The sequence below is a fragment of the Phyllobates terribilis genome, unplaced genomic scaffold, assembly GCF_046119375.1.
Source record: "Phyllobates terribilis strain yellow unplaced genomic scaffold, ASM4611937v1 Scaffold_3__8_contigs__length_932513732, whole genome shotgun sequence".
NCBI lineage: Eukaryota > Metazoa > Chordata > Amphibia > Anura > Dendrobatidae > Phyllobates > Phyllobates terribilis.
The window spans coordinates 432,535,910-432,559,149 of record NW_027362763.1 but is presented as its reverse complement, the minus strand read 5'-3'; the positions used below and the strand labels follow the sequence as shown (position 1 = coordinate 432,559,149).

The 23,240-nt window shown below is 41.2% G+C and overlaps 1 protein-coding gene across 1 annotated transcript in view; it reads left to right on the top strand.

Annotated features, from left to right (window-relative positions):
* LOC141258157 (gamma-aminobutyric acid receptor subunit rho-2-like) overlaps positions 1-23,240 on the top strand; it is a 94,303-nt gene that overhangs the window by 52,453 nt on the left and 18,610 nt on the right. The window contains exons 3-4 of the mRNA XM_073673167.1: positions 10,674-10,741; positions 14,175-14,398. Coding sequence (XP_073529268.1) covers positions 10,674-10,741; positions 14,175-14,398 — 292 coding nt within the window. The remainder of the gene's footprint in view (positions 1-10,673; positions 10,742-14,174; positions 14,399-23,240) is intronic.

Here is a 23,240-nt window from a genome sequence, read left to right as displayed (position 1 = left end):
CCTTGACTTTCTGAAGTAAATCTCAGGAAAGACTAATAATTAGATATAAAACTAGGGTGCACAACCTGTGGCCCAAGGACCACATGCGGCCCACAGTGCCTTATGTCTGGCCCCCAACCATCTCTTGATTGAGTCCTCTGTGTTCAAGTAACCCTCATAAACTATGTTGATCCAGGTGTGGTGTGTTTGTATCTGCGCTGCTGATGGAAATTCCAGGACATCGAAAAATTCTTACCAGAATTCTATTTTATTTGTGCAAATAAAATAAAATTCTCCTAAAAATTTTTAGATGTCCTGGAATTTCGATCAGCAGCGCAGATACAGACACACCACACCTGGATCAACAAGCTCTTTGGTCTCTTCGACCCGTGTTCTGCAGCAGCTGTCTCATGCGTTAAAATGTTGCAAATGTGCAACTTTGTCAGGTGAGCGTAATACTCCCCTTTTCTTCTTTTGTGTTACCAATTAAGACCCTGTTTTGCGCTTGTTTTGCTCCCCAGTATTCTCATCTCATAAACTATGGGGATACCTGCTCTCAATGTATGGTCATCTTGACTCTTTTTTTTCTGAAATGCTAAGCTGAGGAGCAATCCCCCATTGTCTACAATAGTGGAAGTTTCAGAAATGTAACTCCCACCTATTAGATCATGGCATATATAGTACTGTCAATACATACCTCAAATCAGAATACACCCTCAAATTTTACATAGACCCTTGGGAGTGGTACAATCCCAGTGGGAATAAACTACTGAAACACAGCATAGTTGTTATTGTGGTCAGAAATACTATTTTTTTCTCAGGTTCACATACATGACTTTTTATTTTGAAAATAACTTCAATTTTGAAGAGTGGAGCAATTTTTATTCAATAAATGCAAAAGTGAAAATAAGTCTGACAGTATTTCCGGTGAAGCTGCTTCTTTCTTTATTCTATTATTCTGGTTTACAGCTTTTAAATTTAATCAGTTAATCATAGACTTTTATCTACTTATCTATTAATTTCAATGGGAATAACTAATCAGTAGTTTACACAGGACACTTAAAATGAAGCATGGAGCACGAAGGATCATAATATCTCCACACAGAAATTAAAGGGAGCCTGTCAACCTCAAAATGGCAGCTAAACTGCCTAAACATCTATATGGGGGACCTATCCCCTTTTTAAATCATACTAGGCATGTGTAGTTTCACTTAATGTTTTATTCAAAATCAACTTTTATTTGATATACAAATGAGGGCGCTTCAGTGCACCCTTGGCGTGGCTTATTCTTTGGTGCACCATCATGCCCTTTTATTTGCATGATAAAGTCCGTACCTTATAGTGATTGATTTGTCTCTGAAGATGAGAGTGAATGCTGTGTCATATCATTTCATGTGTCTGCACCTGCACACTGACACTGGATGAGTACGGCGGCACACAGTGCAGATGAGCACGTGATGTGGTTGTGGGCGTGATCTGACTGTTGATGTGGGATTTCTCTGACGGTTGATGTGAGCATGAGCACGCTCTGACGGTTGATGTGGGCGTGCTCTGACGGTTGATGTGAGCACGCTCTGACGGTTGATGTGGGCGTGCTCTGATGGTTGATGTGGGCGTGCTCTGGTGGTTAATGTGGGCATGCTCTGACAGTTGATGTGGGCGTGCTCTGACGCTTGATGTGGGCGTGCTCTGACGCTTGATGTGAGCACGCTCTGACGGTTGATGTGGGCGTGCTCTGATGGTTGATGTGGGCGTGCTCTGGTGGTTAATGTGGGCATGCTCTGACAGTTGATGTGGGCATGCTCTGACGCTTGATGTGGGCGTGCTCTGACGCTTGATGTGAGCACGCTCTGACGGTTGATGTGAGCACGCTCTGACAGTTGATGTGGGCATGCTCTGACAGTTGATGTGGGCGTGTTCTGATGGTTGATGCGAGCACACATCTGCTGCATGTCAGAACGCCGTCTCCTCCTCACTGAAGCCACTTGCTTGCTACACTTGCGGGTGCAGAGAGCGACAGCCACAGACAGGCAGGAATGATGCGTCAGAGTGCGCCCACAGCCACGTTGTGTGCACGCACTGATAGTGTGAGAGCGCTGCTATGCTCGTTCAGTGTCAGGACGCAGGCACCTGAAATGATATGACACAGCATCCACTCTCAGCTACAGAGACCAATCACTATAAGATATCAGCTTTATTATGCAAATAAAAGGGCGTGGCTGTGCAACAAATAATAGGCTACGCCCAGGGTGCATCAAAGCACCCTTATTTGCATATCAAATAAAAATTACTTTTAATAAAATATTAGGTTAACTATACACGGCTAGTATTATTTAAATAGGAGCTAGTTTCCCCATATAGATGCTTAGGCAGTTTAGTTGTAATTTTGGGGGTGACAGACTCCCTTTAAAAATTACCTGCGTTATATGCTTTATAGAAGTCATTGACTGTATTTCCCAGTGCATTGTTATGACATATGACACCATGCCAGTAATCTGAGGCTGTCAGGTTGGCAGGCAGCTTGGAGACATGATACAATCTCATAACAAGAACAGAGAGGTCACAGCAGGCTTTTGGCTTAGTCGGCTGTATGGAGAGCTAGAGGCTTTTTCGGCATGTAAGTGAGGGATATATGAAGACAGAGGCTTTATTCTATAGCTTGGGAGAGAGATCAAATGCCAAGTAATAGCGCAGGGACAATCAGAAGCAGCAGCTCAAATCTGCAGTAAAATACAGTATAAATCTTATTTCAAAAACATATGTTGGATGTACAGTACAGACCAAAAGTTTAGACACACCTTCTCATTTAAAGATTCAAGAGAATGCCAAGAGTGTGCAAAGCAGTCATCAAAGCAGAAGGTGGCTACTTTGAAGAACCTAGAATATAAGACATATTTTCAGTTGTTTAACACTTTTTTGTTAAGTATATAATTCCACATGTGTTAATTCATAGTTTTGATGCCTTCAGTGTGAATGTACAATTTTCATAGTCAAGAAAATACAGAAAAATCTTTAAATGAGAAGGTGGGTCCAAACTTTTGGTCTGTACTGTAAGTCTGGAGCAAATGTTGCATAATGGCACAAAATGCACAATAGAAATACTGTCATGTTAATTTACTTTAGTGCAGCTTACAATATTGTAAAGAAGCTATACGTCTGAGATAGATACCACTATAAATATGAATATATATAAGTGCAACTGGCCATTATACTACATAGCACATGCAAAACTGTACTTAATCCCTTCTCACCACAACCATTGTTCTTTACTTAGCTTCTTTTCTAAGTCTTTGTGGGGTCGAAAATACATATATATATATTTCAGTCCAACATAAGGGGTAATGATTCTCCTTGTGGAGTGTGACATGTCAAGCCTGGCATGTGAGGGTGAGGAGACTTAAAAGCCATGCATGCTCCTCTGAGAAATTAAATATGCAAATTGTCTCTTCAGAGAAGAAGAGGACTTGAACTCTAGAGCCACTGCTTCCAATATGTGGTGCTAGAGTTCAAGTCCTCTTCCTTTCTGAATAGACAATTTGCATATTTAGTCCAACATAGGTATGGATATTCGAAATAGGAGACGTATGAGTCTTACTTAACCCCTTTACCCCCCAAGCCTGTTTTCACCTTCATGACCAGGCCAAATTTTACAATTCTGACCAATGTCACTTTGAGGTAATAACTCTGGAATGCTTTAACATATCCCACTGATTCTGAGATTGTATTTTCTTGACATATTGTACTCCATGATAGTAGTAAAATTTCTTCGATATGACTTGCGTTTATTTGTGAAAAAAATGGAAATTTTGCAATTTTCAAACTTTTAATTTTTATACCGTTAAATCAGAGAGTTATGTCACACAAAATAGTTAAATATCATTTCCCACATGTCTTCTTTACATCAGCACAATTTTTAAAACATATTTTTTTTGTTTGGGAAGTTGCAAGGGTTAAAAGTTGACCAGCGATTTCTTGTTTTTCAACAATATTCACAAAAACATTTTTTTAGGGACCACATCACATTAGAAGTGACTTTGAGGGACCGATATGACAGAAAATACCTGAAAGTGACACCATTCTAAAAACTGCTCCCCTCAAGGTGCTCAAAACCACATTCAAGAAGTTTATTAACCCTTCAGGTGCTTCACAGGAATTTTTGGAATGTGGAAGAAAAAAATGAACATTTAACTTTTTTTCACAAAATTTTAATTGAAACCCAATTTTTTTTCTTTTTTCAAGGGTAACAGGAAAAAATGGACCACAAAATTTGTTGTGCGATTTCTCCTGAGCATGCTGATACCCCATAGAAGGGCTCAAAAGGGATGGGGCGCCATTTGATAATTTGAATGTAAAATTTACTGGAACAATTAGCGGATACCATGTTTCGTTTTGAGAGGCTTTGATGTGCCTAAACAGTGGAAATTGCCCACGAGAGACACCATTTTGGAAACTATACCCCTCAGGGAACTTATCTAAATGTGTGGTGAGCACCTTGAACCCCCAGGTGCTTCACAGAAGTTTATAACGTTGAGCCGTGAAAATAGAAAAATCACATTTTCCCACAAAAATGTATTTTAGCCCCAAATTTTGCATTTTTACAAGGGTATCAGGAGAAATTGCACCATGCAATTTGTTGTGCAATTTTTCTTGAGTATGCCGATACCCAATATTTGGAGGAACAATACTGTTTGGGGGCACAACAAGGCTTGGAATGGAAGGAACGCCATTTGACTTTTTGAATGCAAAATTTGGTGGAATAATTAGCAGATGAAATTTCGCGTTTGGAGAATCCCTGGTGTGCCTAAACAGTGGATATGACGCACCCCTGGGCCTGTGCTGAGTAGCGTTGCGCACGCGGGGGCCTACCCGGAGCCGGATCTGAGAGGGGTAGTAGTTTCGTGGCGGTGACCCGGTCCGTGCCCAGGGAGTCAAACTGAGCGGCAGTATTTAGCAGTAGATGTTAGAATGTTCGACTACGCCACCCGTTGAATGCGGTCATGAGACCGCCGCTGCAGGACAGACCGCTGAGGCCGGTGATACGGTTGTGCAGCGGGGATGGTATAACCCCCAACGGGAGGGGTATGGCCTCAGGGCAGCGGACGTGGATGATGAAACACTCAGAGACGGTGCGGTGTAGTTCAGGGTCTTTACTGGTGGCAAAGGCAGACCCTCCCGGAGTACTGGCTAGCGATCGGGGCCTGGTCAGTCCGTGAGCAGATGGAATCTCCCCTGGCCAGGTGGAGTTGTAGGCCTCCCCAACTAATCGTACTCTTCTGGCTACCTTGCTAGAGGCTGATAAAAGTAGCCCACGTCCCTGAGTGTACCGTGCGGTGCTCACCCGTATGGCCGGTGACTCGGGGCCCTCTGGTAGCCTCCGCTCCACGACGGCGGTGCTGGTCCCTTGCGTGTGACCGTGCCTTCGGGCTTCTTGGCCAGAGGACCTGAAATCCCCTGCCGGGCGGCTTCCGCTGCTGGGTAAGGATTAGTCCCCACAGCCTCGGACTCCGGGTCCGGTAAGAACTCTTCAATCAGGGCGAGCTCTACAGCTTCCAGCCCCTGGTTCATTTTAGCACTGCTCCCACTGAGCTCCTGATCTTTCTTTCCTATAGCCGCTCCTCTCCAGACTAGACTATGTCTACATCTGGGACTCCTCTTCTTCTTCTTCTCTAACCCTGCCTCAGCCCTAGTTTTATATAGGGGAAGTTCTTCCCCTCCCAGGACTGGGCAGGAGGTGTGGCATGCATAGGATTCCTGACCAGGAGACCTCCCACCTGCTCTCAGACGTAATATTGCTATTACTGTGGAAACCAGACCCCTGGGGTGCCACAGATACCCCCCACAAGTGACAACATTTTGGAAACTAGACCCCTCAGAGAACTTATCTAGATGTGTGGTTAGTACTTTGAACCCCTAGGTGCTTCACAGAAGTTTATGACATTGATCTGTGAAAAAAAAAAGATCAAATTTTTCCCACAAAAATATTTTTCAGCCCCAAATTTTGCATTTTCTTAAGGGTAACAGGAGAAATTCCATGGTACAATTTGTTGTGCAATTTCACCTGAGTACGCCGATACCCAATATGTGGAGGAAAACTACTGTTTGGGCGCACAGCAGGGCTTGGAAGGAAAGGAGTTCCATTTGACTTTTTGAATGCAAAATCTGGTGGAGTAGTTAGCGGACGACATGTTGCATTTGGAGAGCCCCTGATGTGCCTAAACAGTGGAAACCCCCCACAAGTGACCCCATTTTGGAAGCTAGACCCCTCAATGAATTTATCTAGATGTGTGGTGAGAAACTTGAAACCACAGGTGCGTCACAGAATTTTACAACGTTGATCTGTGAAAATGAAAAAATATATATTTTTCCCACAAAAATGTTTTTAGCCCCAAATTTTTTAATTTTCCCAAGGATAGCAGGAGAAAATAGTCCCCAAAATGTGTTGTGTAATTTCTAATTTCTCCTGAGTACGCTGATACCCCATACGTGGTTGAAAACTACTTTTGAGGCACAGTGCAAAGCTCAGAAGGGAAGAAGCGCCATGTTGGAGTTCAGATTTTGCTGGAATGGTTTGAGGGTGCCATGTCACATTGGCAGAGCCTCTGACATGCCAGAACAGGAGAACCACCCATAAGAGACCCCATTTTACAAACTACACCTCTCAATGAATTCATCTAGGGGTGCAGTGATCATATTGACACCACAGGTAGGTTACAGAATTTTATACCATTGGGCAGTGAAGAAAAAAAGAATTACATTTTTACCACAAAAGTTTTGTTTTAGCCCCAGATTTTACATTTTCACACTGGGAATCGGTAAAAATGGCACCAAAATGTGTCCCACAATTTCTGCTGAATGTAGAAATACCCCATATGTATAGTACTGCTTCGCCATACAGCAAGACTAGGATGGAACGGAGTGCTATTTGCCTCCTGGAGCGCATATTTTTGATCGCTTTCTATTCTGTTTTTTAGGAGGCAGAATGAACAAAAACCAGCAATTTAGGATTTTTTTTTTTTTTTTTTATGTCGTTCCGCGTGTGGTAAAATTGATAAGGCAGCTTTATTCTTTGGATCAGTACGATTACAGCTATACCACATTTATATTTTTTGTGTGTTTTTTTGCTTTTATGCAATAAATACTATTTTATAGAAAAAAAATATTTTTGCATCGCTTTGTTCTGAGAGCTATAACTTTTTTATTTTTCTGTTGATAGAGATTTATCATGGCTTGTTTTTTTGCAGGACAAGATGACATTTTCAGCGATACCATTTTCACTTACATTTCGTCTTTTTGATTGTATTTTATTCAACTTCTTGTTCAGCGGTATGATGAAAAAACATCATTTTTGCCACATTTTTTTTATGGTTTTATGGTGTTCACTGAAGGGGTTAACTGGTGGGACAGTTTTATAGCTCAGGTCGTTAGGTCGTTCCAGACGTGGTGATATCAAATATGTGTACTTTTTTTTCATAAAAATATTTATTTATGGGTACAATATATTTTTTATTTATTTATTTTTTATCATTTTGTGATTTTTTTTAAATATTTTTACAATTTTTTGATTTTTTTTTTACTTATTTTTACTTAGTCCCAGTATGGGACTTTCACTTTCAGCAGTCAGACTGGCATTGCAATGCATTACAACTGTCAGCCTGCTCTCACACAAACTTGTTAGATCATGCACTATTTTAAAATAATCCCTGTTTAGTTTCCTTAAATATATTTGTTTTCGAACTCTGTATGTAACTTCTCCAATGTCATATTGTCATGCATAATACCAGGAGCTGCGGCTGTGGGCTACCTTTTTATGTATTCAGCATAAAATACGGCAATGTATGTATTGTGCTGGGGAAGGCCGGGATTAAAGCAGATATCAAATCAGTTTGTTGAGATGCAAAAAGAGATTAAGAGTTTGAAATAATTTACAAAATGAGAATGAAGAGTAAGTATATCTCATTACCAAGCAGTTATTGGAAAGCTTAGAAACAGGAGCAGGCAACAGTGGGGAACGGTGCTCTGATTACTTGAATCCTCTTTGATGCTGGCAATATAAAAAACTTGTCATGAGAAGCCTCCAAATCACAGATTAGCTAAAACAATATATCAAAAGGAGATTCGGTCACTCAGCAGTACTGTGCTATCATATTTTACAAAAATTAAAGAGTAAATGTATTATGAAGCATAGTAGCAATTAATATTAAATTATTCTGTAGTATTTATAAATCCCATTATACAGTCCTATACTGAGAATATTTAAAGGGGTGTTCTGCTATTTTATTGCGATAGCCTATTCTTAGGACTTAGGAGCTGCACAAGAACAGTAGCTCTCACCAACCCGTTTATTGCAGTATTTGACTCAAATTTTCATGTGTGCATCGCTGCATCCTAATAACCATAGTTTATAACTTAGCCATTCAGTTTTATTTATTGCTGCAGGAAAATGAGCTTAATTTCTCTGACTTTGTCCATAATTTTCTTAAACATATGCCAGAAAAAGGGACTTCATACACAAGACATTCTGTCAGTAGGCCTTATATTTCAATGTATGTTTCAGATTGGAGGAGGTGTTGGGTGTTGGACCCCCACCACTATGATATTGATGACCTATCTCAGTGGCATAATTAGAGTTTGATGGGCTCATCAAGGGAATGCCAAGAGTGTGCAAAGCAGTCATCAAAGCAAAAGGTGGCTACTTTGAAGAACCTAGAATATAAGACATATTTTCAGTTGTTTCACACTTTTTTGTTAAGTATATAATTCCACATGTGTTAATTCATAGTTTTGATGCCTTCTGTGTGAATGTACAATTTTCAAAGTCATGAAAATACAGAAAAATCTTTAAATGAGAAGATGTGTCCAAACTTTTGGTCTGTACTGTATGTCCCCCATCCAAAACCATGCGTGGGTGAAAAATGAAGAAGTGGTGACATGTTTCTATTATACTTTTCTTCTGATTGTTCCCCTCCTGGATTTGGCTTACAAATACTGATGTAAAATACTGACCAATCACAGAACGTGTGAACATGGCCTTACAGTTCCAGCAAAGTGGATGGGTTTTAATGAAATCTCATGCGCCCTGTGCTTTTTTTACTCAGTGTACACTGATCTGCGGTGCACATTTCAAATCTGCAGCATGTCAATTTCTCTTGCGGGTACGCTGAGTTTTCTGTGCGGATTTTCCCCATTGACTTGCATTAGATGTGGAAAATGCGTAGGTAAAAAAAGCATGTGTGTTTCCACAGCTGAAATGAATCAAAAATACATGTAATCCGCACCAAAGTATTTCAATAAAGTTTTGTCAAGGCCAGTTACCGGGAAGTATCAGAAACAAAGCAGCTTTAATTAAAGCTTGACACACTAAAAAGAGAAAAAAAAATGCACACAAAATGCAATGAAACACCACATTTACATAATAGATGCAGAAATGGTGCAGAAAATCTGTAACATCAAAAAGTCACCAAAAGTTTGTTGTGGGAATTTAGCTTAGGATTAGGAAAACCGCTCAGCACCAATTCTTGTGTTTGTTATTACAGCTTTTACTTCTATTGTAGTGCATAGAACTGAGCTGCAATACCACGCACAACCTGTGGTCAGGCTTGGCGCTGTTTTTGGAATAAAGTATCAATGTTTTTGATTTTTTTTAATTCTGGACTTTTTTTTATTTAATGTTTTGTCATATGAATATTTCATGTGAATCATAATCTTACCTTTTGTAATTCTTCACTACTGTTACAGGTACATGGAATCTAATCCCAGTAAAGTAGCCATTGTTATAGCTCTCAGCGTAGTTCATTATCTAATTGCTTCTATGTACTGGGGTACAGTGTAATAATACTGAGACATTACCCTCCTCCACACATCAGGTGGAGGAGGGTAATGTCTCAGTATTATTACACTGATGTGGTTGATACAAGGATAGCATTCACAATGTATCAACATGTCTTTTTAGATGTCTAGTACCAACTTGCTTCAAGAGCTTTGGTATCTGTGTATTCCAGTGTAAACTAGCTGTGCAGAATGTACAGGAATGACATGCTTTACAGTAATAAGATAGACCATTAGAACAATTGTCTTTCTGCTTCGGTGATTCCGCTGAAAGAGGAAAATGACCTTAATATTTGTACCCATCATTTGTTGAGTACATAAAAGTAAATAACATTGAGTCACAGATAGAAGAAGGGCAATGTAACTGTGAAGCTGGGAGATGTCATAAAAAGTAGCCTCCGCTTCTAGTACTAGATATTCCGGCTTCTGCCATCCATCCCCTGCAGTAAATTGGCTGTAGTCTTTTGTGCGCCCGTAGCATTATTACCATCTACTGTATGAAGCAAATTGTGTGTTACTGTCTATAAACCTGCATGGATGATTAAATATATTTATTTATAAGACTTCTCCATGACCTATAAAAGGAAATATGGCGTATTGTATTTATATAGTGCCTAAAAATTTATGGCCAACATGTTTCTATGCAAAGTTCATGGCAATGTTAAAATTGTGTTAACATAAAGGGAGTAAGTGTTAGTAAATATACCTACAAATATGAATTGTATTTCTATTCATTTTATGCTCTTCTGCCTTGACTTATAGACTTCTTAGATTCTATTTCTCTCCTAGGGCTATAGCATTTTTAGTGCATTTTGACAGTTCATTGTAGGTTACAGATTACAGGTTACATTTAATCTTCTTGACGGCAGGTCCTGCAATCCCCGTTGGAGTTGATGTGCAAGTTGAGAGTCTGGACAGCATATCCGAAGTTGATATGGTAAGCTGTAATTGATTTTGCTTTTGGTAAAGAATGTTACATGATATAATAAGATGTTATATATAGATATATCCCTTTGCATTGTGTACTCACTAGAACACTAGGTACTTATAAGTATCATTGACTATAACAGCTGAAACTACCCCAATAGGTTGGTAATAATATGCAGGACATGGGGGTTGTTCAAGTTACAATATCAGTTTGTTGGTGATGATTACTGCAAGGTAAAAAAATTGTAACTTGACATTAGGCCTCCTTACATATTAGAATAGCATTTAGCAAACCTAATTTAGGCAGAAGTTGACTATAAGATGTGAATAGAGGACTTCCCACTCTCGAAGGTGGTGTCAGAATTAGAAAAATCTGGTTTGAATGTAAACCTTATGTTTTCCCCAGAGATAAGACACTGCTAGAGGAACCTGGTAGTAACTTTCTCTTCCCTGCCCATAGAGAGCACAAGCGCATGGCAGAGCAAAACATACAAGTGTATGGGGGAGTCAGGGTAGATGGCTGTTAGCCAAATGAGTGGTCATTGATCTTTATATTCTTTAAGAGATGTCTGACAGCGGCTCTTTGATAGAGAACACAAGAGCGCTCTACAGAGACAGCGCTCCCATGTATGGGAGAGTCGGGGGAAGTAGCTGTTGGCCGAATGATTGTCCAAAAGCATTGCTCAACCTAAAGTGTATGGGGCAGGGGCAGAGATATCATTGGTGCAACCTGTGCAGCCACAACTGGGTTGAAGAGGTAAGGGGGCCACAACTACCTCCAAAGCAGGTGTAATTTTGCATTATGATGAACTATTGGACTGCAAAGGGCCCATTTATTGTTCTTGCCCAGGGGCCCACATCTGTCTATGTCCACCAGTGGTATGGAGGCTTGATAGGGGTGAAAACCTAGACTTGACAGTTTCTAAATCTGCCAGATTTATCGAAATGATTCGAACTGTCTGAAAAATCTAATGTATATCAAGACTGTTTAGTCTAAGTTTACACCACTTTTTCATTGGCATACTTTGTACTAGACATGTGCAGCACAATCCTGGTGCATTTCTTGTACATTCCCTCTCCACCCCCTGTTGCCAAGCAAGGCCACACACGTTTGTCAGACAAGGTACAGAAAGTATCTAAACCACATAATAAATATAGTGTAAGTCATGAAAGGCCGTTTTTTGGAGCAAATTGCACCAGAATTCATTTAATGTAAAGAAGTCTCCCATCTAGATTTCTTTTAATTAAATGTGTATATATACATGTTGTGTAGTGTGAGTGTATTAATATAACCACCTACCGCCACTCTCTCCGGTGTCCAGCGCCATTCTGCTCTTCTTCTCAGTGGCGTCACTGCAATTGAAACCAGCCAGTCTATGCTCTATGCATGACGGGAAACGCTCTTTTACAATATAAACCTACGGAACCTTGTTCTGACGCTACATAGACTTACATTGTAAAAGCCACTTCTGGGTCACCCGGAGCGTCTGCAGAGCGGTGATGTTACTGAGAAGCAGAACAGAACGGCGCTGGACACCGGAGGGAGCAGCAGTGGGTGAGTTTATTAATACACTCACACTACATTACATGCACATATACACAGATTTAATAAAAATATATATAAATGGGAGTGCTTCTTTATTAAATCTCCCCTATTGTACAAGACAAAACAAAAATGGAACTGATTTCTTCTGGTGTCCAAAGAAGCAAATAACTTTGACCCCGGTAGATAGTGGTACATGACGTGTAATACTAATAGATGGCAGCAGTGCAGGCACTTAAGAAATACAAGTGCTTTACCAGTGCTGGTTTGTTGGATCTTCCAGCGTATCACACGTGCTGCCGTACAGTAGTGTCTGTGGCATTGTACAATGAGTGTTGGTCTGTTACAATGGTCTCCAAAAGATCATTGTATGTTAAGGCCATTATCAGCTGTTGGACAGCTGTATGGTATCAGGGCCTGTACTGTAACTGTGCTAGTAACAAACCATAGATTAAAAATTGACAAATTTACTGTTGTCAGAGATAAGCGGATAACTTCAGTCAAACCGGTCCATTGTCCTGTTCAGTGTTCTCAGGACATCGTTTGGAGCTGTATGAATTTCCTGAGTTTCCAGGTACCAGAGTGTTGGCATTTATTTGCCAGCCTGGCGTGACATCATCTGTGCGGCATGCTTTGCACTGAGGTGCAACACCCCGAAACATGTGTCTACAAATTGAGATTCTGTTTTGGCTTTTATCCTAAGTCATGTGGCTGTCACGGCGGTAACTCACATGCATCGCCGCCGTGCTACTCACTGGGTTCGCCACTCTTACTGTCCACTGCGCTGAGTCCATGCAGCTCTTCGAGCTCTGCTGCATGTCCCATAATGTCTCCACATGGCTTTAGGGCGGCGCGGCCAGATCCTGCGGGAATTTAACCCTGCTGTGTCCTGCAGGGTTTGGATTCCCCAGTCAATCACCATCCAGCTTGTGCTATATTAGGTAGCACTGCCCTCCTCATCTTTGCATGAGCTTAGAATCCTGTCAGTCTCAGCAAGCAGTCCTGTGTTATTTCTTCTCCTCTCACCAGTTACCGACCAGGCTCGTTTACCCGTTCTGTCTGACCTCTCCACCTCTGACCTCGGCTTTGTATTCTGAACACGTGGTGCCTGCCCCTACCCTGGACCATCTGAATAAGATTCTCTCTCCCCTACTGTACCTTGTATACCTGCTCTGACCCGTGGGTCAGCTGCTGCAGTCCCGGGGACTGCCCTGGAGTGGTGCCTGATGTTTACCAGCGGCTCAGCCTATCCTCACCATCAGAGGCTCTAGTTAATACCTGGTAGCCACGTAGTCATGCCCCTCCAGGGTAAACCCAGTCCATGGCGCATTGGGCCCACACCTATCAGCATTACAGTGGCAATGCTTGTTAAAGGGTTGAACTTGACTTTTAGGATTGCTACTTCCAAAAGGTGGAGCTAGAGTTCAAGTCCTCTTCGTCTCTGAAGAGGCAATTTGCATATTTACTCACAGAGGGGCATTGCATGGCATATAAGCCTCCTTACCCTGGCATGTCAGGCATGTCACTCTCATTAAGGAAAAACATTACTCCTTATAACCCTGTGCGGCACCAGCCCGGCAAATCATACTTCGAGCCTGGGACACTGGGGTGAGGAAATTCATGGCACTCATGTCCATGGTCAGAGAGCACTGACCAAGACTGTGGACCGTGGTTGCACGAAGTGATCTGCTCATCTCTACTTTTTTCCTCTTTAAATTTACCAAACTACTTATACAAGAATGTGAAATACTGTAAAGCTCCAGCACTTGGTACAATGGGATTTCAGATACTAGAGAAGATTTCCAGCAAAAGTTGTTTTTGTCGCCAAAGACTATTTAATGTTCAGTATCAGTTTATTGCTTTATGGTGACTGACTTATTTTTCTCTCTTCTCTATGCAGGACTTTACAATGACTCTGTATCTGAGACATTACTGGAAGGATGAACGCCTGTCATTCCCTAGTACCACAAATAAGAGTATGACCTTTGATAGTCGACTAGTAAAGAAGATCTGGGTTCCTGACGTGTTTTTTGTGCATTCGAAGCGATCCTTCATTCATGATACAACTACAGACAACATCATGCTGCGAGTTTATCCTGATGGCCAAGTACTTTACAGCATGAGGTTAGTCCTTACTGCCAAGGGGAGTTATGGCATGTAACGTTGTCATTCAGAAGGTGATGAGAGTACCTAAACCATGAGATGCCTAGTCTCATGGTATCACTACCTCCTGTCCTGTTGAGGATCTCTACATACTACTCCAGAATTAACTAGTCACATTATGGCTCTGTACAATCTTCAATTCATATGGAGCTTTACTACAGGATCTTCAGCATGCTCTGAGACCTCACTGTACCTTTGTATACAGATTGTTTACGTGGCATACTTTATTAGATGACATACTGTAGTCAAAAGTGAATGTACCTCACGATCTCTGTTATATAGTTAAAAATGGAGACACAGTGCTAGAATTCCAATGGCTGGCTACTACAGAGACATGTGTGGGGCTATGTGGCTTAAAGGGGTTTTCCGGTTTTGGTAAACCCACATGCTCAGGCTGTAGTGTGTTTTAAAGACAAACAAACTGGGCTTCCTCAGGTCGAGTGTTAGGGCTTCATCGCTGCTCCTAGTGTCTATTGTCTGTAGCGCTGATGTCGCGTCAACCGGACTGGAGCCAAAGACTAAGCTCAGCGGCTCTGCCGAAGTTGACGGCACTAGCTACTCCGAGCTGCTGAGCTCTCTGATTGGCTACAGTGCTGCCAATATGATATCAGTGCTGCAGAAAATATCAGATCCTCGGAGAAGCGGCAGAGACTTAGCGCTGGACCCGGGCAAGGTTAGTATAAAGCGTTGCTTGTTTTTTTTTAAATAGAATTCATGTCATTACTGTACTCATACAGTCTATTACTGTAAATTTAGAAAAAAAAGTGGTACCAGATAGATAAAGTTTAGAAACACATTTCTGCATTTTGCAGTCATGTTTATCATGACTATGTATATTATACTTGAATATTTCATTCTGTTTATACAGAGACAACTCATTAACAATATACACTCTGATTGTTGTACATAGTCTTTTATTCCACAGTGTACACGGGATACAGATGCCAAATATGCTTATTAAGGCTTAGTTGTTCAACTTCTTCCTTGTCAAAACTTTTACCAGGTTAAAAAGTTTTTTGTTATCTTGACCTGTGCATTGTTGGCCTACTCGGCATGCAAAACCTGTAAAAGATCTCCATAGGAAGTAGGTTTTTATGATCAGTGTCTCACTGCACAATTGAGCATAGACCAGACTACGGGCTGGCTAGCAAGTTTTGGCCTGGGGTGGCAAGCACAAAGCAGTTGCCCACGATTAGAGGCCTATACTTATTGACCCCAATTCATTAAGACTGACCTGTATCACACCAGTCTTAATGAAGAGCCATGTTGGAGTAAGATGCACCTAATTCCTTAAGAGTTGCATGCCACTTAATATACAAGTGCTTCTCAGTAAATTAGAATATCATCAAAAAGTTAATTTATTTCAGTTCTTCAAAACAAAAAGTGAAACTCATATATTATATAGAGTCTTTACAAACAGAGTGATCTATTTCAAGTGTTTATTTCTGTTAATGTTGATGATTATGGCTTACAGCCAATGAAAACACAAAAGTCATTATCTAAGTAAATTAGAATCATTAACAAAAACCTCCTGCAAAGGCTTCCTAAGCATTTAAAAAGGTCCCTTAGTCTGTTTCAGTAGGCTCCACAATCATGGGAAGACTGCTGACTTGAGAGATGTTCAGAAGGCAGTCATTGACACACTCCACAAGGAGGGTAAGCCACAAAAGGTTATTGCTAAAGAAGCTGGTTGTTCATCTGTTCACAGAGTGCTTTATCCAAGCATATTAATGAAAAGTTGAGTGGAAGGAAAAAGTGTGGTAGAAAAAGGTACACAAGCAACCGGGATAACTGCAGCCTTGAAAGGATTGTTAAGAAAAGGCCATTCAAAAATTTTAGGGAGATTCACAAGGAGGGGACTGTTGCTGGAGTCATTGCTTCAAGAGCCACCACACACAGACGTATCCAGGACATGGGCTACACGTGTCGCATTCCTTGTGTCAAGCCACTCATGACCAATAGACGCCAGAAGCGTCTTACCTGGGTCAAGGAGAAAAAGACCTGGACTGTTGCTCAGTGGTCCGAGGTGTTGTTTTCAGATGAAAGTAAATTTTGCATTTCATTTGGAAATCAAGGTCCCAGAGTCTGGAGAAAGAATGCAGAGGCTCACAATCCAAGCTGCTTGAGGTCCAGTGTGAAGTTTCCACAATCAGTGATGGTTTGGGGAGCCATGTCATCTGCTGGTGTAGGTCCACTGTGTTTTATCAAGACCAAAGTCAGCGCAGCCGTCTACCAGGAAATTTTAGAGCACTTCATGCTTCCCTCTGCTGACAAGATTTTTGGAGATGGAAATTTCATTCTCCAGCAGTACTTGGCACGTGTCCACACTGCCAAAAGTTCCAATACCTGGTTTAAAAACAGCAGTATCACTGTGCTTGATTGGCCAGCAAACTCGCCTGACCTTAACATCACAGAGAATCTATTGGGTATTGTCAAGAGGAAGCTGAGAGACACCAGACCCAACAATGCAGACGAGCTGAAGGCTGCTATCAAAGCAACCTTGGCTTCCATAACACCTCAGCAGTGCCACAGGCTGATCACCTCCATGCCACGTCGCATTGATGCAGTAATTGATGCAAAAGGAGCCCCGATCAAGTATTGAGTGCATTTACTGAACATACATTTCAGTAGGCCAACATTTTGGATTTTAAAAACATTTTTCAAGCTGTTTTATAAAGTATTCTAATTTACTAAGATAATGACTTTTGTGGTTTCATTAGCTGTAAGCCATAATCATCAACATTAACAGAAATAAACACTTGAAATAGATCACTCTGTTTGTAATGATGCTATATAATATATGAGTTTCACTTTTTGTATTGAAGAACTGAAATAAATTAACTTTTTGATGATATTCTAATTTAGCAAGAAGCACTTGTATATGTGATGATATATATTACAATATGAGTACAGATATGGAATATATCAGCCACATATTATCCTGTATACAGTGGTGGCTAAAAGTATTGGCATCCCTGCAATTCTGTCAGATAATACTCAGTTTCTTTCTGAAAATGATTGCAATCACAAATTCTTTGGTATTATTATCTTCATTTAATTTGCTTGCAAGGAAAAAACAGAAAAGATAATGAAGCAAAAATCAAATCATTGATCATTTCACACAAAACTCCAAAAATGGGCCAGACAAAAGTATTGGCACCCTCAGCCTAATACTTGGTTGCACAACCTTTAGCCAAAATAACTGCGAACAACCGCTTCCGGTAACCATCAATGAGTTTCTTACAATGCTCTGCTGGAATTGTAGACCATTCTTCTTTGGCAAACTGCTCCAGGTCCCTGATATTTGAAGGGTGCCTTCTCCGAACTGCCATTTTGAGATCTCTCCACAGGTGTTCTTTGGGATTCAGGTCTGGACTCATTGCTGGCCACCTTAGAAGTCTCCAGTGCTTTCTCTCAAACCATTTTATAGTGCTTTTGGAAGTGTGTTTTGGGTCATTGTCCTGCTGGAAGACCCAAGACCTCTGAGGGAGACCCAGCTTTCTCACACTGGGCCCTACATTATGCTGCAAAATTTGTTGGTAGTCTTCAGACTTCATAATGCCATGCACATGGTCAAGCAGTCCAGTGCCAGAGGCAGCAAAGCAACCCAAAACATCAGGGAACCTCCGCCATGTTTGACTGTAGGGACCGTGTTCTTTTCTTTGAATGCCTCTTTTTTTTTCCTGTACACTCTATGTTGATGCTTTTTGCCAAAAAGCTCTACTTTTGTCTCATCTGACCAGAGAACATTCTTACAAAACGTTTTAGGCTTTCTCAGGTAAGTTTTGGCAAACTCCAGCCTGGCTTTTTTATGTCTCGGGGTAAGAAGTGGGGTCTTCCTGGGTATCCTACCATACAGTCCCTTTTCATTCAGACGCCGACGGATAGTACGGGTTGACACTGTTGTACCCTAGGACTGCAGGGCAGCTTGAACTTGTTTGGATGTTAGTCGAGGTTCTTTATCCACCATCCGCACAATCTTGCGTTGAAATCTCTCGTCAATTTTTCTTTTCCGTCCACATCTAGGGAGGTTAGCCACAGTGCCATGGGCTTTAAACTTCTTGATGACACTGCGCACAGAAGACACAGGAACATTCAGGTCTTTGGAGATGGACTTGTAGCCTTGAGATTGCTCATGCTTCCTCACAATTTGGTTTCTCAAGTCCTCAGACAGTTCTTTGGTCTTCTTTCTTTTCTCCATGCTCAATGTGGTACACACAAGGACACAGGACAGAGGTTGAGTCAACTTTAATCCATGTTAACTGGCTGCAAATTTGATTTAGTTATTGCCAACACCTGTTAGGTGCCACAGGTAAGTTACAGGTGCTGTTAATTACACGAATTAGAGAAGCATCACATGATTTTTCAAACAGTGCCAATACTTTTGTCCACCCCCTTTTTTAGGTTTGGTGTGGAATTGTATCCAATTTGGCTTTAGGACAATTCTTTTTGTGTTTTTTCATTGAAGACAAATTAAATAAAGATAATAATACCAAAGAATTTGTGATTGCAATCATTTTCAGGAAGAAACTGAGTATTATCTGACAGAATTGCAGGGGTGCCAATACTTTTGGCCACCACTGTATATCATTTGATGTCTGTGCCCACAGAATACCACATTCAGTGTACCGGATAATATGTGACTGGTATATGATATACTGTGACTACAGACATCAGGTATTATATACAGGATAATATGTGATGGTATATATTATACTATGACTACAGAACATCAGATATTACACCAGTCGCAATACATATTATTCTGTATATACCATTGGATGTAGGTACACATAGTATATAACATCCAGTGTAAATGATAATACAGTCATGGCCAAAAGTGTTGTCACCCTTGAAATTGTTCCAGAAAATGAAGTATTTCTCCCAGAAAATTATTGAAATTACACATTTTTTATACACGTTTACATCCTTTGTGTGTATTGGAACAAAGCAGAGAAAAAAAGGTAAATTGGACATCATTTCACATAAAACCCCAAATATGAGCTGGATAAAATTGTTGGCACCTTCAACCTAATATTTGGCTGCACAGCCTTTGGAATAAATAGCTGCAATCAATCGCTTCATATAACCATCAATCAGCTTCTTCCACCTTATAACTGGAATTTTGAAACTTGATTAGGGTTGCTTATCCACCATACGGACTAGCCTGCATTGCAATCTTTCATCAATTTTTCTCTGCCGTCCACTTCCAGGGAGATTAGCTACAGTGCCATGGGTTGTAAACTTCTTGATTATGTTGTGCATCATGGACAGTGGAACATCTAGATCTCTGGAGATGGACTTGTAACCTTGAGATTGTCCTCAGACAGTTCTCTTCTCCTCTTTCTTTTCTCCATGCTTAGTGTGGCACACACAGACACTCAATACAAAGATTGAGTCAACCGCTCCCCTTTTTATCTGCTTTATCTGGTTTTAGGTGTTATTTTCATATTGCCCACACCTGTTACTTGCCACAGGGGCCTTGACCATGGTGAAGAGGTTGGAGTGTGATTCATTGAGTGTGTGGACAGGTGTCTTTTATACAGGTAATGAGTTCAAACAGGGGCAATTAATCCAGGTAATGAGTGCAGCGTAGGAGGGCTTCTTAAAGAAAAACTAACATGTCTGTGACAGCCAGAATTCTTGTTGGTTGCTAGGTGATCAAATACTTATTTCATGCAATAAAATACAAATTAATTATGTAAAAGTCATACTATATGATTTTCTGTTTTTTATTTTTAGATTTTGTCTCTCACAGTTTAAGTGAACGTACAATAAAAATTACAGACCTCTCGATTCTTTGTAGGTGGGAAAACTTGCAAAATCAACAGTGTATCAAATGCTTATTTTCCCCACTGTGTATACACTGGACTGATCAACTCTGCACCTGGCTACAGGATATACATATTATATATAACAAGCTACGGTTATAGCATAACATGTGATGCCATTCAGGGTTGATCACTTCAGTGCAGAATTCCTTATTGTGTCTGTGGTCAGTCTGAGGTATGGGATGACTTATTGCTGCAGATTAAACTTTCCTACAGATTTGAGGTCATCATTTCTGATCTGCTGACCTCACACTGGCAGCTCATCCTTATCAGTATGAAAGTTCAAGCTGCTGCAACAAATCTCTCTGAGCCTTTGCAGAGCAGCCACTGACACAATATAGTATCTGACCCTGGACTTAACAGGAGGTGAACAGCATCCTGCCATCCCCTCCACCACACAAAGAGCAGAGGTTTCCTGCCCTCAATACTATTTGTAGCTCATACTTACTGATATCTCCCATGCTCCCTCCACTTAAACAGACGGATGTAACATAGGGTGCAGTGAGGGCTTGTCTGCATTACTTTGATGCTGCAGGGCCGGCACCAGTGGCATAACTAGGCTAGAATCCGATTGTTCGTGGTGCAAAATTTGGACCTGGGACCACAATTACATGTTGATCAGATGTATGGGCACTTGTCAAGTTCTGGATCCTATAAAGGCATATGTGTTTTTACCCCTCCGTGTAATAATCTCCCTCATCCTGGCTCCTTCCTTTAATAATGACTAATCCTGTCCCCTTCCTGTAATAATGTCCTCCATCCTGGCCCCTTTCCTGTAAAAATGTGCTCCATCCTGGGTCCATTCTTGGTATGTCGCTTTACTGTAATAATGTCCCCCATCCTGGCCCCTTTCAGTAATAATGTCCTCTGTCCTGGCCCCATCATGTAATAATGTCCCCTGTCCTGGGCGCCTTTCTGTAATAATGTCCCCCATACTGGGCCCCTTCCATTAATGAAGTCCCCCATCCTGGACACCTTCCTATAATAATGTCGTCAATCTTGGGCCCCTTCCAGTAATTATGTTTCCCATCCTGTGACACTTCCTGGTATGTACCCCATCCTTCTAGAAATACAGTGGGTACGTCAAGTATTCAGACCCCTTTAAATTTTTCACTCTTTGTTTCATTGCAGCCATTTGGTAAATTCTTAAAAGTTGTTTTTTTTTCATTAAAATACACTCTGCACCCCAACTTGACTGAAAAAAAACAGAAATGTAGACATTTTTGCAAATTTATTAAAAAAGAAAAACTGAACTATCACATAGTCATAAGTATTCAGACCCTTTGCTCAGTATTGAGTAGAAGCACCCTTTTGAGCTAGTACAGCCATGAGTCTTCTTGGGAATGATGCAACAAGTTTTTCACACCTGGATTTGGGGATGCTCTGCCATTCTTCCTTGCAGATCCTTTCCAGTTCCGTAAGGTTGGATGGTGAACATTGGTGGACAGCCATTTTCAGGTCTCTCTAGAGATGCTCAATTGGGTTTAGGTTGGGGCTCTGGCTGGGCCAGTCAAGAATGGTCACAGAGTTGTTCTGAAGCCACTCCTTTGCTATTTTAGCTATGTGCTTAAGGTCATTGTCTTGTTGGAAGGTGAACCTTTTGCCAAGTCTGAGGTCCAGAGCACTCTGGAAGAGGTTTTCATCCAAGATATCTCTGTACTTGGCCGCATTCATGTTTCCTTCAATTGCAGCCAGTTGTTTTGTCCCTGCAGCTGAAAAACACCCCCATAGCATGATGCTTCCACCACCAGCAGTATAACTGTTGGGATTATATTGGGCAGGTGATGAGCAGTGCCTGGCTTTCTTCGTCTCATCAGACCAGAGAATCTTGTTTCTCATAGTCTGGGAGTCCTTCATGTGTTTTTAAGCAAAGTGTATGTGGGCTTTCATATGTCTTGCACTGAGAAGAGGCTTCCATCGGGCCACTCTACCATAAAGGCCTGACTGGTGGAGGGCTGCAGTGATAGTTGACTTTGTGGAACTTTCTCCCATCTCCCTACTGCCTCTCAGGAGCTCAGCCACAGTGATCTTGGGGTTCTTCTTTACCTCTCTCACCAAGGCTCTTTTCCCACGATTGCTCAGTTTGGCTGGACGGCCAGGTCTAGGAAGACTTCTGGTGGTCCCAAACTTCTTCCATTTAAGGATTATGGAGGCCACTGTGCTCTTAGGAACCTTGAGTAATGCAGAAATTCTTTTGTAACCTTGGCCAGATCTGTGCCTTGCCACAATTCTGTCTCTGAGCTCCTTGGGCAGTTCCTTTGAGTGTTATGTTCTGCTACCAGAGCTAAGGAAAGAGAGGAGATCTGTCCCTACGATAGAACTCAGCTTAATCCCTACGATGTAACAGGGGACCTGATCCTGCGATCAGACCTGCTAAAGTCCTAAGCTAGTCTGTACGGAGACCTATAGATGTGGGGAAGGAATCCCTACAAGTACTAAGGACTGGGAGGAAAATGGGACACCTCCTAACAGAAATAGTAGCAGACAGACGAACAAACAAAATATATAGAACATAGAGGTCCGTAGACCAAGCAAACTAACAGAGTTAGATACAGAGCACAGGCTAGCTAGAAAGTAGTTAAACAATGAAGTCCAGCAAAGCCAGAAGGGCGGAGCAGGATTAAATAGGCCAACAAGGTCATGTGACCAGCAAAGGAAAAAACCTAAGAACAAGGTTCTAACATTGAGCTCATGATTCTCATTTGGTCTGACATGCACTGTGAGCTGTGAGGTCTTATATAGACAGGTGTGTGCCTTTCCAAATCAAGTCCTATCAGTTTAATTAAACACAGCTGGACTCCAATGAAGGAGTAGAACTATCTCAAGGAGGATCACAAGGAAATGGACAGCATGTGACTTAAATATGAGTGTCTGAGCAAAGGGTCTGAATACTTATGACCATGTGATATTTCAGTTTTTCTTTTTTAATAAATTTGCAAAAATTTTTACATTTCTGTTTTTTTCAGTCAAGA